This window comes from Lepisosteus platostomus, chromosome 24 (genome assembly GCF_059453375.1).
Source record: "Lepisosteus platostomus isolate fLepPlt1 chromosome 24, fLepPlt1.hap1, whole genome shotgun sequence".
NCBI classification, from domain to species: Eukaryota; Metazoa; Chordata; class Actinopteri; order Semionotiformes; family Lepisosteidae; genus Lepisosteus; species Lepisosteus platostomus.
The window spans coordinates 5678809-5695296 of record NC_142634.1 but is presented as its reverse complement, the minus strand read 5'-3'; the positions used below and the strand labels follow the sequence as shown (position 1 = coordinate 5695296).

The 16488-nt window shown below is 39.7% G+C and overlaps 3 protein-coding genes across 3 annotated transcripts; all 3 read left to right on the top strand.

The window, feature by feature from the left end:
* Window positions 1-4865: 4865 nt before the first annotated feature.
* LOC148641461 (uncharacterized) lies at window positions 4866-6914 on the top strand. Its single transcript, XM_088618349.1, has 2 exons — window positions 4866-5731; window positions 6568-6914. Exons 1-2 carry the CDS (start codon window positions 4866-4868, stop codon window positions 6611-6613), a joined length of 912 nt encoding a protein of 303 aa, XP_088474475.1. The 3' UTR covers window positions 6614-6914.
* Window positions 6915-8808: 1894 nt separating this feature from the next.
* LOC148641460 (uncharacterized) lies at window positions 8809-9678 on the top strand. The gene has a single exon (XM_088617642.1). It carries the CDS (start codon window positions 8809-8811, stop codon window positions 9676-9678), a length of 870 nt encoding a protein of 289 aa, XP_088473768.1.
* A 3739-nt stretch (window positions 9679-13417) lies between these two features.
* On the top strand, window positions 13418-15947 carry LOC148641459 (uncharacterized). Its single transcript, XM_088618691.1, has 3 exons — window positions 13418-14286; window positions 15244-15304; window positions 15942-15947. The coding sequence occupies exons 1-3, from the start codon at window positions 13418-13420 to the stop codon at window positions 15945-15947; spliced, it is 936 nt and encodes a 311-aa protein (XP_088474817.1).
* Window positions 15948-16488: the final 541 nt, after the last annotated feature.

The window sequence follows — 16488 nt, the reverse complement described above, 5'->3', positions numbered from 1 at the left end:
TTGATGTAAGAAATACATCTAAACATTGTGTTCATACAAAGCTGGACACCAGTAATAGCCAGAAGCCACATCACCCTGCAACTCAGAAAAGGCAGCCCACTGAAGCCCAGCAGTGTGAGCCTGGCCAATACCTGGTTGGGAGACCACCTGGGAAAAACTAAGGTTGCTGCTGGAAAAGGTGTTAGTGGAACCTCCTGGGGGGCGCTCACCCTGTGGTCTGTGTGGGTCCTAATGCTCCAATATTGTGACGGGGACACCATACTGTAAAAAGGTGCCATCCTATGGATGAGACATAAAACCGAGGTCCTGACTCTCTGTGGTCATTGAAAATCGCAGGGCTTTTCTCGAAAAAAGTAGGGGTGTAACCCTGGCGTCCTGGCCAAATTTCCCATTGGCCTTTACCTATAATGGCTTCTTAACAATCCGCATCTACTGTATGAATTGACTTCATTACTCTGCTCTCCTCCCCACTGAGAGCTGGTGTGTGGGGAGAGGACTGGCGCATCATCCAGGTGGGGCTGCACACTGGTGCTGGTGGAGGGGAGTGTCCAGAAAAACGTTATTTAAGCATAAGGAATTATTATTAATTATAATAATAGATTTAAAGGTATGTCACTGATTCTTATTCAATAGCAATAATAACATCCATTAAGTGTACTGGGTGAAAGGATTATGGGGCGGTTTTGTCAAAATTTGGCTTATAATTATAATAATAATTGCTTACACTTATATAGAGCTTTTCTGGACACTCCACTCAAAGCTGGCTGAGGGCTAATCTCCAGGCCATAGGACAAGGAGGCTAGGACCCCAAAAAAGAACCAAGCAGCACCCTGAGCCACTAATGCAGATTTATGGAAAGCATAGAGAAGGAGAGAAGAAGTATTTGTAATGTATAGCTTGAACTGTGGGTCATTGTGGCAGTTGGATCAAAAGCTGGAGGAGTGCTCGTTTAAGGGTATCTTTATAGGTTGGCTTTGGATGACCAGTGGTTTAATTTCTTATTGAGATAGATGTGCCTTGATGAGATGCTGAGGAGGCAGCCTCAATCCAGAAGGAATGGCCAGGATTGCTGAGCAGTAAATCGAGACTTTGTGAGATCTTCTTGCAGATTATAGAGAAACTAGTCAAAAGATAGTACAGGACTTTTCATCAGCAAAAAGACAATCAGTGAAAGATACAAACCTGAAGATAATAGAGTAACAGTTCTTAAGGGCTGATGAAGGCAACCTTAATCTTAATATCTGGTTATGACCAATTTTTTCCTTCCAACAGAGGAAGAATGAAGAGATTCAAAGGTAAATTAATTTAGAGGAGATTTGGAAGGATTACAACTTTTCAAAACAATCTGGTAGGAACTGAAGTGCATGAGGTGCATCTGAATAGAACGGTACTTTGAGCCAGCAGGAGGTAGTGATGGAAAGTGTGATTCAGGGGAATCCAAGATCTGAATAAGGAGGAACTGGACAGGGATCCGCTGAGCATCGGGGCTAAGACCTTGGAACTTCTGAAATTGGAAACAAGAAAGTTATATCAGCAATATTAATGAAACCGCCTGGGATGTGAGCCGCAATCTAGTCACTAAGATGACTGAGACATTTCATGACAAGTCGAGAGGATCTTCCTTTGTTGATTGTAGACGGCAGTGTTATCTGACCGGATAAGGACCCATTTTTTCCAGTTGTGGCCCCAAAAAGAAGCGTCAACAAAAGTGTTCAAGTAAAGTGGATGAATAATCAGAAGGGGAGATCAAGGTAAAAGTTGAAGGCCAAGACGCTGCTAACCACTGACTTTGTTAACCGCCTCCTAACCAAACGGCATAGTTTATGGTTAGAGGTGATCCAGCGAAGACAGAAGCTCCTTACATGCAAAACATAACTGACAGAAGGTGGACAGATGTAAGCGGATCTAGTCATGAGGCAGAGAGGCAAGATCAGTGGAAATGAGAACGATTTGAGGATAGGGTAAAGCTGGCACCATAATAAGGACTACTGTTGTGAATTGGGACTGTTGTCCTGAGATCAAAACAGGTCTTGTTTTATAAAGCTGTAGTGAAGGAACCAAGCTGCTGGCTCGAAGGTTAAATATCAACCTGTTAACTTTGCAAACTCCTGGTGTGGCACACAGACTTACTGTCTTGAAGGATTTCAGGGGAAAGGGAACCTTTTTAAAAGTGAGACTAGAGGATTTTTTAAAGAACATTCTTGAAAATAATCGATAGGTACAGATGAGGCTATATTTATATATCCACCTCATATATTTGATCTGCCAAACCTATACACAAATACACAAAGCATTAATGAGGCTTTTGTGGCCATCTTGTGTTCACAAAAGGCAGTTCCACAGGACTGATTGCTAAATTGAACTTCTTAGAAACACAGTTACGAAAAGTGCAATGTGTAATGAAGCACGCCTCACTCCACAGAATACACCTTGTATGTTTTTTTTCGCAAACATGAAGAAGGTTAAAAACAAGAGGGGCCATTCGTTGGAAACATAGATGTACACGGCCTGGATTTATAGTTTTCTCCGCTTTTTATTTGTGGTTTTAACGGAGCAGCCTCAGTAGCCTATCTGTTTAAAGTTCAGCTATATACTTTGTGTTAAAATCTTCTTCATTGTTCAGCAGGTGCCTATTTCAGCTTTCTGCTCAGTCGTATATTTACGAATAAAAGGTAACAAAGTCCAGTCAGTTTCAGACATTCTGCTACCCAGCTCTTATCTTTCCCTGACTAAAGGCAAGCTGCCTTAACATTCTGCGTTCCAAAGTTAATTATTCCCAGAAGGCTGAAGCCTCAGAAGTTCTAACTTATAAATTCATGTTAACACGGCGCATTGCGTGTCTTGTGTTCACCAGTTAAAGCTCTATGCTGCGGATTATTTCATTATTCTGACCAATCTACCAATTGCCACCAGTTCTGTTCTTGTGGCTGGCTCGGCTGTGTTGGGTATTATTTGTAAAGGTGCGTAGGCTGCAAAGGAACAACTACTAGGTTTATTCCACGCTGAAAAGAGAAGAAAGAATACACAACATTTCCGCTGTGGAGCCTTCTTCTGGTGTATTAATTGTAAAAGATTACTTTGAGCACAAAACAGATTTATTTTTCATGCTGAACACTAGCATAAGTGAGACTCTGTCTTGGGTAGGTGGTTACTACATCAGACTGTTTGATGTGCAGGAGGGCTATCCGTCCATGGGTACATAGGTAATACACACGTGGACCGACTCCTTGCAGTAGTTTATTCTTATTCTTACAATTGTTATATAACCAGGACTGTAATTACATAATTTCATTTAAAAATCATTTGGTTTTACACTTACTTCTTATTAATCATCCTGAACATCATTGCTGTCAATCGATATAAACATATAGCACTTTGTTGCTCCAGGCAATAATAATCACAAAATTGTTGATGAATGTGAAACAGTACCTCATCGCTAAATACCAGATTGCTCGCGAGCCGCCGGGTCCAGAGAGAGACAGCAAGAAAGAGTCCCTGAGACTCATCATCGTGGTGGTAGTCTGCTTCCTGGCGCTCTGGACTCCTGACTTGTACTACATGATCGTGGTTCAGGTGAGCAGATGGGTGTACATGTTCTTGAGAAACAGCAATGACCCTCTGACCTTGATGCTAAGGTTTTCTGCCAATTGTACCCCCGGACCGTACATCTGGGGGAGCCCCGCTCTCAGGGAGGCTGTGCTGAAGGCCGTGTGGGGGAGAGTCTGTCCATTAAGAAACAGGTAAGTTTTTTATTACTGAAAATAAAACAGCACTCTGTCTATATGGATGTTGTATGTTATCACTTATCCTTCCATCAAAAATAAGCATGCTGAGATGGATTCCATCTTGCGGTCTCCTATCTGCCCAATCAGTTACCTGGGCTAATACTGTTCCTATATCTCTGTGCTGTTTACTGAATCTTGTGAAGGAAAAAGTATGAAATTCCTGCACTGGATATCTAACGTGACTCTACAGAGCATCCCACATGGTTTCCTTTTTTATCAACCACTGCCTGAGAAACACTTTGAGACTGTACATTAGCCAGGTCAGCTGCTGCCTTCAGCAATGCACCAGAGGTATATGAACTACCAGCCATCTTAATCAATCTATTCAGAGCTCACTTTGTGTCTTTTTCTGGTAAGCAACCTTTATAAAAGCTTTCACAGCTTTCTTGAATGATATTCCATATAACAATTCTTCAGAAATTCGATACTGGCAGGGATATAATTAATAATGCAGAGTTAAGGCTTGATTTACAAATGTCTGACGTTTCAGCAGGAAAACTTAAATACATTAAATATCATTATGGATTATAGAGCCACCTTGTGTTCGGAGAAGGAAGTTCCTCGGGATTGACTTCTAAATTGGAATTATTTTCTGTTTAGAAACACAAATAAAAATATAATAAAAACTAATAAAAATATTCCTTGCAATGAAGCACTTCCAAGTTCCTTTAATGCAACTAACTAATCTTTTTTTTTACAAATATGAGAAACACTAAAACGGAATTTGGCATGTTTTCAGTAACAAAGACAGCAATGCATGCATCAGCTATGTGTTTATGAATGCAACATGTTGCATGTTTCTCCGCCGTAGAGAAAATATCTGATTCCAGGTTTCATTCATAGGTTCATTAATTGCTCATTCCACCATAAAAGATCCGCGACAAAACAGTTCATAGTATTTTGTTGTCCATCCAACTGTTATTTTACCCCAGACTGCAAACTATCTTTACACGCCCCTAAATTAATTATTCCTCGGAGACCAAGACCTCCTGAGACCTTGTTAACACGTGACATCTTCTGCGACGTGTTCGGCTATTAAAACTCAAAGGCAGCTTCTGCAGAAGCTCATTTCGCCACGCGATGGTTTCTCTGAACCTCACTGTGCCGTTAGCGGTGGACTTTAATGACGCTGCAGATTATTTCATTTTTTTAACCAATCTACTAATTGCTACCAGTGCTGTTCTCGTGGCTGGCTCGGTTGTGTTGGGTATTATTTGCAAAAAAACACTCCGAGGACAAAACAGGTTCATTTTCATGCTGAACACCAGCATAAGCGACACTCTGTCTGGGGTAGGCGGTTACTACATCGGACTGTTTGATGTTCAGGAGGGTTTTCCTTCCAGAAACGGCACCTATTACATAGTGCCTTCGCTACTGGGAGTCAATATTTTGACCATCCTTTTTTCACAACTGGACCGATTCCTTGCAGTAGTTTATCCTTATACTTACAATCGTTATATAACCAGGACTATAGTTATAGAAGTCTGTGTTTTCTCTTGGTTTTACACTTACTTCACATTAACTATTCAGAGCTTTGTAACCACTGATGTTGCTGCAAAAATAAACGCTTACGGCACTTTGTTGCTCCAGGTAATAATAATCGCGAAAGTGCTGTTGAACGTGAAACTCTACCTCATCGCTAAATACCAGATTGCTCGCGAGCCGCCGGGTCCAGAGAGAGACAGCAAGAAAGAGTCCCTGAGACTCATCATCGTGGTGGTAGTCTGCTTCCTGACGCTCTGGACACCTCGTTTTTACTACATTATCCTGGTCCAGTTGACCAGATCCAGATACATGTTTAACAACAACGCCAGCGATCCTCTCAGTATGATGTTAAGATTCACTTCAACCTGTACCCCCGGACTGTACATTTGGGGGAGCCCCGCTCTCAGGGAGTCTGTGCTGAAGACGGTTTTTGGGGGAGTTTGTCCCCCACTGAAAAAAAGGTAAGAAATATAAAAAGTAAATATAATTACTATATAATAATTATTCATACCATAAAGTGTCTCGAGAATGCTGTGGTTTGAAAGGCCCTATATAAGAATACAAATTGATTCATTGATCGATACAGTACAACTAGGAATAACGGGGACTACTTTCTCTATTAGAAATAAGTTTAGTTTCTCTACCCAACCTGCTGTTTGTGGTCTTAGTGTTCTTTTTTCAGATAGCTCAATTGCTTATTGTTGCTTTATTTCGCTGCTGATATCCTCCTTATGCTCTTACGGTGTTTTGGTCTCATGTATGGAAAGAAAATGTATGGATTAAAATAATACGATTGACAGAAAATGAGTGTTGCTGCATTTCTATTTATCTTCAATGACAGACTGGTTTTCAAAGTTGCCCTTACAGCTCAAAATTGGAATTTATGTTGATGTACTCCAAGACAACATGAACATATTTTATAATATTAATGTTCACCAAATTCACCACGACTCAACTTTACGGGTTTTCTTTATTTTACATATAAAAGATTCTTGAAAGGTTAAAATTCGAATATCATTCTTAATCGAATTAACTCTATTTCAGTCAAGGCAGCAAAAATGATTATTCCTGACCGCTCATCCCAGTGAAAGGTATCGAGTGTTGCTTCTTTTAGAGAATTTGGTTGTAAGGAAATATTTTCTTTCCAAGACAAGTGCGCCCTTAACATTACTGGCTAGTTGGCGAACTGTTGAAATATCCATTCTCAATCTCGATTCGTAAGACTAACAGGAAAGGTTGCAAGCTGATAGTTGAATTGTTGGATGGAAGATAAAAAATAAAACTTATTGTCTTTCAGGATCGGTCCAGACTCCAAAAGAAACTGCAAACATTTAGACATCTGAACGAAATCGACGAGCAGCGAAAGAGAACGTGGATCGTTTTTGACTTTTTTTTGACAATTTACACACTCCTAGAGAAGCGTGCTCACGGGCGTATTTGAAATTAGTTCTTCCTCTTTAACATTGATATATTTTAAATATTTACTGTCGCCAAAACATCAGACTGCGAAACCAAAAACTTGTTTTTCTCTTCTCATAATGAGAAAAACAACGAAACTTTCATACAGCAAGAGTCAGGTGAATTTTGGAAAACAGTTTCTTTTCTTACGTTATTTCTGACATAAACCACAATAATGTCACAATAAAGTTTACTCAGCTCTAAACACCTGTGCCTTGACTGTTAATTTGTATATATTTATGAATTTACATATTACAAATACCAATAATTTGGAACGCCTATGTAAGAACTGAGAGAAAGGCGTCAACTGTATTCTGAAATGGAACGATTGTTGATTTTGATCTTGTTCCTGGTGTTGAGTATCAGTGTTAACGTCAACGTCACCATTCTTGACACACCCCCGTCAATATTATCACTTAGTTAATCAATATCTTATATGTATATCTCCTTCAAGAGTGAACATTGCAAGGCATCAGATAATACACACTTCTATCAGAATACAGTAGCGTTCTAATTAATTGTAACATTCATGATTTGCCACTCAAGTTTCACCAAGAGAGGGAATCGCATGGACAATTAAAAGTATGCATAGATAAAGAAAAGGCCTAATCCTGTTAGATTTATGACCCCCAATACAGGAGATCTGAAATCCTGCACTTGGTATCAAGTGTGACATCAGAAAACACCCCACATGATTTCCTTTTTATCAGATACTGCCTGCAAAACACCCTGAGACTGTTTTGGATATAATACACCTGTGGCACGTAAACTAACAATCAGACTTCCTAGTCAGTCTCTTGGGAGATGACTTTGCTTCAGCTTTCTGATTAGAAACGTTTTACAGCTTTCACAACTGACTGATATTTCACACAACGATAGAAATCTATACTGGTCAGGATATAATGATACTTTACATATAATACGTTTGTCTTGCTCAGGTACAGGCGTCTGACACCACATACATGAAGGAAATGAGGAAAACCACATACATGAAACATAATTGTAGATTACAGTGCCATCTTGTGTTCAGACAGGATTTTCTTTGAGGAACACGCTAAAAATAGTCCTTTTAACAAAACACTGTCAAGTCAACATACTTGTAAAAAAGTTATATCTGCAGAGAAAATGTGCAGCTCAAACTCGGTCATCTGCTTCGTGAATACAAATATAACATTTTTAAAAGTTTCTTTCCTGTACAGAAGGGGATAATTTCAGACAAATTTCGCCATTTCAATATTTACAATAACTGTTAGAAAAGAGTACGTAAATGATTTTCTCTTCAGTATCTAAATGTCATATTTTCCAAAAAGCAAAATGCCTTAAGATTTCCCATTCGCCAGTTAATTGCTCCCAGAAGGTCCAAATCCAAAGTGCAATTACGTGTGAAAAAGGATCATCTCCTGCGAAGTATCCGCCTATTAAACCTCAAAGGCAGCTTAGCCTGATACTCATTTTACCAAGCGATGATCTCTCTGAACCTCACTGTGCAATCAATCAATATCACTTTGTGTCAGTTGCAGGGTATAACCCCGTTCTATTGAGTAACGGCGTTAGTCTGATACATCGGGAAAAATCCAACTAAATGATAATAAGGATTATGGAGCCACCACGTGTTCAGAAATGGCGGTTTCTCAGGATTTATCAAAATAAATTGTTTTCTATTTTTACACAAAAGTAATAGAAACAGTCCCTGTAATGAAAGACTTCGAACTCATTTGAAAACCATTAATCTTTTTTACAAACATGAGAAACGATAAAACGCGGTTCATTACAGAAGGATCTGCTCAGTTATCAGCTGTGCGTTAATAAATACGTTCAAAGTATTTCTTCTCTGTACGGGCACTGACTACACGTTTCTAAATTCATCAATCGCCAATTACAGCATTTACAAAAGCTGATGGGACAAATTAAGTAAATTATATTCTGTTGTTTATCCAACTGTCATCCTTCGCGTAAGATTTCACATTCACAACATAATTATTCCCAGGAGGTCCGAAGACCCAAAGAGATTATTTTTCTGTTTTCAGATTACCTATTAAAACTCAAAGGCGGCATCGCCAGATACACATTTCACCCCACGATGATTTCTCTGAACCTCACTGTGCCGTTAGCGGTGGACTTTAACGAAGCTGAAGATTATTTCATTTTTATAGCAAATCTACTAATTGCTACCAGTTCTTTTCTCATGGCTGGCTCGGTAATGGTAGGCATTATTTGTAAAAATGAACTGCGAGCACAAAATCGCTTTATTTTCATGCTGAACACCAGCATAAGCGACACTCTGTCTGGGGTAGGTGGTTACTACATCGGACTGTTTGACGTCTACGAGGGCTATCCGTCCAGGAACGGTACCTATTACATAGTGCCTTCGCTACTGGGAGTCAATATTTTGACCATCTTATTTGCACAGTTCGATCGATTCATTGCTGTTGTTTATCCTTATGTTTACAATCGTTATGCATCCAGGACTGTAATTATAGAAGTTTGCCTTTTCTGTTGGTTTTACACTTACTTAATAGTAGCGATTCAGAACGTCGTTACAATTGATTTAGCTGCAAAAGTGAGCGCTTACGGTACCTTGCTACTCCAGGCAATAATAATCGTGAAAGTGATGCTGAACGTGAAGCTGTACCTCATCGCTAAATACCAACTTTCTCGCGAGCCGCCGGGTCCAGAGAGAGACAGCAAGAAAGAGTCCCTGAGACTCATCATCGTGGTGGTAGTCTGCTTCCTGGCGCTTTGGACTCCTCGCTTTTACTATCTTATCGTGGTCCAGATGACCAGGTCACGATACGTATTTAACAACAACGCCAGCGACCCTTTTAGCATGATGATACGATTTTCTGCAACCTGTACCCCCGGGCTGTACATCTGGGGGAGCCCCGCTCTCAGGGAGTCTGTGCTGAAGACGGTGTGGGGAAGAGTCTGTCCAGCACTGAGAAAAAGGTAAGAAATACAGTAAGAGAAAAAAAAATCTGAATTCTATTAAAATAAAATTGCGTGTTTGGCCCTTCATTTGAGCTAAAATGTTCTTATATTTCTGTGTGTTTTTTGTTCTCTTAATGTTCTCCGTTTGGACGCCGACATAAATTATTTTAATGTTATTGTATGAATACCGATCTCCAGGACACCCCCTTCACAACGACTTTAATTTAAGAGTCGCAATTCAAAATTAAATTCATGTGCTGATTTTACTTTTTTTATAAACATTAAAATATCCTGGAAACGTCAATTAAATGTATAAAAAAATTACAATACATGTTCTCTCAGTTTTCATTTAAGTGATTTACTAATTCTTAAAAAGGCTAATTCTTAATCCTTTTCCTATTCTGTGACTGTCATCGAAATTGAACTGACGTTATTTGAGAAACGCTTAGTTAGCAGTGCTGCTTAACTGAGAAGACAGAGTTAGGATATTTCAAAGTTAAATGTGAAATACGGACTGCGAAGGAATCGGGAAATTTAAAAGATGACTAATGTTTGTTTAAAAAAATGATTTTGTTTTTAGTTCAGAGCAGAGATCAAAAATCCGCCCCGTCTCCAAAATGGATCCGCCCTCATAAAAAACAGCTACAGCAGGTAAGGAGTCCAGGATCAAATCTGAAGGCAAAAAGAGACATCTGTATCATAGTCTGTGAAAATAACAAGTTGCCTCAGTTCGCATTTCTAAACAGTGCTCGCAAAACAGCTAAGCAATTCAGACATTACATTGTTATTGGAATATTTATTCGTAAAACAAAGGCTCTGATAATCGGGATACAATGTGCAGACTGAATTCCTGTAATAAAGATAAAAAAGTCATTTCTCTTTGGTTTTCCAGGGTCGAGCCAGACACCACAACAAAGGGCAAACGTTTCGAAGGAATACCGAGTGTGAGGGGTGCACTAAGAACAATCGGCCCCATATTTCAACGCCTTCCAAGAGAAATCATTCACTTGTCAAAACTTAAAGAGGAACTGCAATGCGATTTTCATATTTTGGTTTTCATGTTCGTTAGAAAGGATCGGCATTGATCGGTGCATTTCAAATCACAATTAAAGTAAAATGCACACAGTAACGTGTAAAACCTCCAATTTACATGACAAAATAGATTAAAATTCCAGGTGTGCGCAGTGGTCACATTCTGCGATTCAGAACGAGACAGGAAAATATCCGGTGAGGTGAAGTGAACACATCTTGTACTCCAATAGAGATATTGCTCTCGACTTCCAGACGGTTTTGTTGACACAAACTACTAACTTATTAATTCTGCATGCAGATCATGTTGAAACATCTCTGCGGTGAAAAGTCTGCTGCACAACCTGTATTCGCTTCAACATCGCATACATTATTCATTACAGGGACTAGTCCTTGAGCAGGAAGGGCGCTTCATGTGTCATTTTTTTTCGAACTCGCGCTCTCACCCGCGGCGATTGGTTTGTGACAACGATGGCGACCATAGAGTACTTTCACAAAGTTCACAATTTTGTGCCTAATTCGAAATTTGTAAACTTTGACCATATGGTCAATTAATTTATTTTGTTACCAAGATTTAATAACCGGTCTGTGAAACTGGGACTGTAGTTCCCCTTTTAAATAACTTACTTTTCACTATTTCATCAGCTGTGTCTCTACCTTATCTTAATACTTTAATTTGATGAAAAGCTTGGTCTACAAAACTGAAAACATTTTTGTTCTTGTTTCAGAAAAGCACACAAAGCAATTTTGGAAAATAAATAAACTTGCATACATAATAAGGTATTTTTGGAAGAAGGTTTTAATTGATTTCTGTCCATACAATATCTTTTCGTGATTAGACCTACATGGAAAAAAAAACTAAAAAAAAATTAAATACTATGAACAGTGCATTAACAAAATCATTAAGCAAAAAATGCATGTTCTGTTTCAATTTTGCCTTATTCTAGAAACCTTTCTGCTTTCAATTTTTAATGTCTTTATGCGGAATCTCAAAGTCTAGACTCTCACAGTCTCTTATTTGATAATGGTGTGATATAAGAGACAGGGGGCGCTCACCCTGCGGTCTGTGTGGGTCCTAATGCCCCAGTATAGTGATGGGGTCACTATACTGTAAAAAGGCGCCGTAATTCGGATGAGAAGTAAAATCGAGATCCTGACTGTCTGTGGTCATTAAAAATCCCAGGGCGTTTCTCGAAAAGAATAGGGGTGTTATCCTGGCGTCAATATTTCCCATTGGCCTTCACTGATCAAGGCCTCCTAATAATCCCCATCTATGAACTGGCTTCATCACTCTGTTCTCCTCCCGACTGATAGCTGATGTGTGGTGATTGTACTGGCGCACTATGGCTGCCGTCAAATCATCCAGGGTCGATGCTGCACACTAGTGGTGGTGGAGGGGATCCCCATTACCTGTAAAGCACTTTGAGTGGAGTGTCCAGAAAAGCGCTATATACTGTAAGTGTAAGGAATTAATTAATTAATCATCACAGCTCAGTCATTCTTCCCTGACTACTCTGTGTGCGGGTGTGTCGGTTTCAATATTAGGATTAATTACAGTTTATTTACTTAGAGAGTCTACATGTGTTGTTGAGGACATATGGACTTAAAAGGACAAGAATAATTAAAAAATATCTTAGTCTGAGGAAATGCAAAACCGTCTACATTTCATCAAAAAGAGTTCCACTCTGAGACAGAAGCTTTACCAGCTGTGGAAAAAGACAAGACCTGCGTGTGCTGATCACAGTGTTCAGACTCTGGCGGTATAAGACGGCCCCCAAGACACAGAGGCTCAATGCTGCCTTAGGATTTATAAATAAGAAAAACAAATTTTAAAAACATCTGTCAAATTGACTGATAGCCAAACAAGTGTCACTAAAGAGAGGCTGTCTCATGGGCATGTATGTTATACGTAATTATACAGACAAGAAACAGAGAACGCCAAGATTAACTGATATAGCCCTGTAAGAGATGGAGAAAACAGTGAAGGGCAGCTCATCTGAAACTGCAGAGCATCACAGAAGGTTTTGCTGCCTTGAAATCTAACTGGGCTTACAAATTAGCCAGGTCAGCTGTTGCCTTAGGTGATACACGAGAGGCACATAGACTACCAATCAGTCATCCCAGTGTGCAGCGTGAGAGTTCAGTATCTGTCACTTTTCTGTTGAGTAACATTTTTAAAATGTTTCACAACCTGGGGATATTGCTTATGGAGATACCAGCGAGGATATCATGTGTAATAAACATCACACGTTTTTCTTGCCTGAATTTGTATTTAGGCACAAACGTAATAAAAACAGGACATGTAATGAAAGACTTCGAAATTATTTGAAAACCAATAATCTTTTAACAAACATGAGAAACGATAAAACGCGGTTCTACATTATTTTCATTAGAGTAGGCTCTGCAACTCCTGCTCAGTTATCAGAGGTGCGTTAATACATACGTCTAAAGTATTTCTTCTCTGTAGAGAAGGGCACTGACTACACCTTTCTAAATTCGTTAATCGTCTATTCCACTATTTACAAATCTGATAGAACAAAATAAGTAAATTATATTCTGTTCGTTATCCAACTGCCATAGTCCTCGAAAGATTTCACATTCACATCCTAATTATTCCAATGAGGTCCGAAGACCCAAGCGTGCAATTACCGAGTCAAAAAGGATTTATTCAGTTTTCAGATGACCTATTAAAACTCAACAGCAGCATCGCCAGATACTCATTTTGCCACACGATGATTTCTCTGAACCTCACTGTGCCGTTAGCGGTGGACTTTAATGACGCTGCAGATTATTTCATTTTTATAACCAATCTACTAATTGCCACCAGTGCTGTTCTCTTGGCTGGCTCGGTTGTGTTGGGTATTATTTGTAAAAAGTCACTTCGAGCACAAAATCGCTTTATTTTCATGCTGAACACCAGCATATCTGACACTCTGTCCGGGCTAGGTGGTTACTACATCGGACTGTTTGATGTGCCGCAAGGCTATCCGTCTAGTTACAGTACTTATAACATAGTGCATTCGCTACCGGGAGTCAATATTATGACCATCTTGTTTTCACAGGTGGACCGATTCCTTGCAGTAGTTTATCCTTATACTTACAATCGTTTTGTATCCAGGACTGTAGTCATAGAAGTTTGTTTTTTCGCTTGGTTTTACACATACGTAATAATGCTGACGATTCTGAACCTCGTTGCGTTAGAAGTGCTTGCAGAAATACGTGCATATAGCGTGTTGACCTTGCAGGCAGTAATAATCGCCAAAGTGTTGATGAACGTGAAACTGTACCTCATCGCTAAATACCAAATATCGCGGGAGCCGCCGGGTCCAGAGAGAGACAGCAAGAAAGAGTCCCTGAGACTCATCATCGTGGTGGTAGTCTGCTTCCTGGGGCTCTGGAGTCCTCGCTTTTACTACATTATCGTGGTTGAAATGACCGGGTCTAGATACATGTTCAAGAACAACGCCAGCGACCCTCTGGCCATGATGTTACGATTCACTTCAACCTGTACCCCCGGGCTGTACATCTGGGGGAGCCCCGCTCTCAGGGAGGCTGTGCTGAAGACGGTGTGGGGGAGAGTCTGTCCTCCACTGAGGAAAAGGTAAGAACTATATCAAGAGGAAAGAAATATATTCTAAAGTGCATGAATTCTATCCTGCTTTTAGTGATTCCGCTATTTTTCTTAACTGAGCTTTCAGTTGTTTCTCTTGTCCTCAATTGGGTTAAAACCCTAGTTAAATTGTTTTTTTTTGTTGCTCTCCTAAAGGAGATTGCGATAAGAATAATGAACTTTGCTATATGAATACAGATTTTCAGCACATCCTTCAGATAGAATTTCATTTAGAATTCGGAATTAAAAATGAAAACGGTATTTTTTGCATTACTGAACAAAACTTGAACTTTATTGCCATATGTAACCGGTACATACATTGTACTGGTACAATGGAATTCCTTCATACAGAAACTCTCTGGATTGTTAAAAAAAGGTGTACAACTCAAAGTGCAGACAGTGCATCAGGACAAACAAACAGTAGACAATGTACAAGTAAACAAGTAAACAGTTCGAATGTAAACAATGCAGATATGTAAACAATGACTGCAGATGTGCAATAAATAAAATTACAATGAGGTAGATGGTGCAGGTGTGGTCCGAGGGGCATGGCCAGATGTGTTCGCCCATCGCACTGCTTGCGAGTAGAAGCTATTGAAGAATCTGGTGGTCAGTGCCCGTATGCTCTTGTATCTCTTGCCTGAGGACAGCGGGGTGCAGAGCTCATGCTGTATAATGTCGTATAACTACAGAAAGCAATCAATATATTGATGGAAACATCATATATATTTTAGGAAAACGTATAATTTAAAATGAGGGCATGTTATCGGAAATATATTTTCTTGACATACCAGTTTACTGCTCATTTTACAAATTGTTCTGGCTTTATCAGAGCGGAGATAAAAAAAACTCAGCCTCTCTCAACAATGGAACTATTTTTGTAAAGATGTAAAGAGTTTTGTAAAGATATGAAATATCTAAAAAAATATTTTTCTGTGTGTTTTTCAGAATCAGCCCAAGCTCCAAAAGAAACCAGAGAAACTGCAAACATTTAGACAAAATGCCAAGAGTAGAGAATTGGAAATGATATCATCATCAGCTTCATGATTTTACACAGTCCTAGAGAACAACGTACCCAGTGAAGCACAAACAGGTTTATTTTAGTTAGTTCACTTTCTTTAACATGTATATATTTAAATTATTCACCATGAATGTAATATTAAAGTACTAAACCAAAACGCCTTTTCTTCTCTCCCAATAACGATATTAATAATAATAACAACATTTATTAATAACTCTGTTCAGTAAGTGATCTCAGCTACAGAAGCTACAGACGACAAATGAGACCAGACAGGCAGCTTGTGATGCCTAAATACAGCAACAGCAATTCACTGTCACAATAAAGACCACACACCTCTAAACAACTGTGCCCTGACTGTCAATTTGTACCGTGTATGTGAATTTACATATGCACCCAGAATTTGGAGGAGTCTAGATAAGAATTTAGAGAAACCGTCAGCTGTAGTCTTGTGAAATTAAGTAGCTAGCAGCCCTATCATCCGTCAACCATCTGAAGCTCAGCAGGCGTGAATCTGGCCAGTACCTGGACGGGAAACCAGCCGGGAAAGCTAAATTTGCTGCTGGAAGAGATGTAAGTGCGGCCAGTAGGCTGATGTGACCGTGAGGTCTGTGGTCTGTGGTCACAGGAGTGACGAGGACTATTTGCTGTAAAAAGGCGTCACTCTGCTCTCCTCCGCACTGATAGCTGATGTGTGGGGAGCGTACTGGCGCACTATGGATGCCGTTGAACCCTGGCGGTGGGGAGTCCCCATTACCTGGAATTATTTATGATTTTTATTACTAAGTAGAAGATCTTGATATTGTTCCGGTTGTTGTGGATCAGTCTTATATTAATCAACGTCATCATTGTTAAAGCCCACCAGTGTAACGACGCGGCGCGGTGAAATGAGCCGCGTCTGACTGAGAGCTGACAAGCCGGTCCCGGGTAACTTCTAGGTGTGGAACACCGCAACAAAAGAAGAAAAGAGGAGCCCAGAAAAGAAAAGACAGTTGTGGCAAGGAACAGGGAAAACGCTGAAATAATGAAGCGCAAAAATGTAGGAAAAAAATGGTGTCAGGAAACTACGAAGTAGCAAACGCACAGCAACTCAACTAATCACAGAGCGCAGAGCGAAGGACGTAGAGAAAGTAATATTTAAAGAAAAATTGAACTAATTAGGAATAATTAAATAA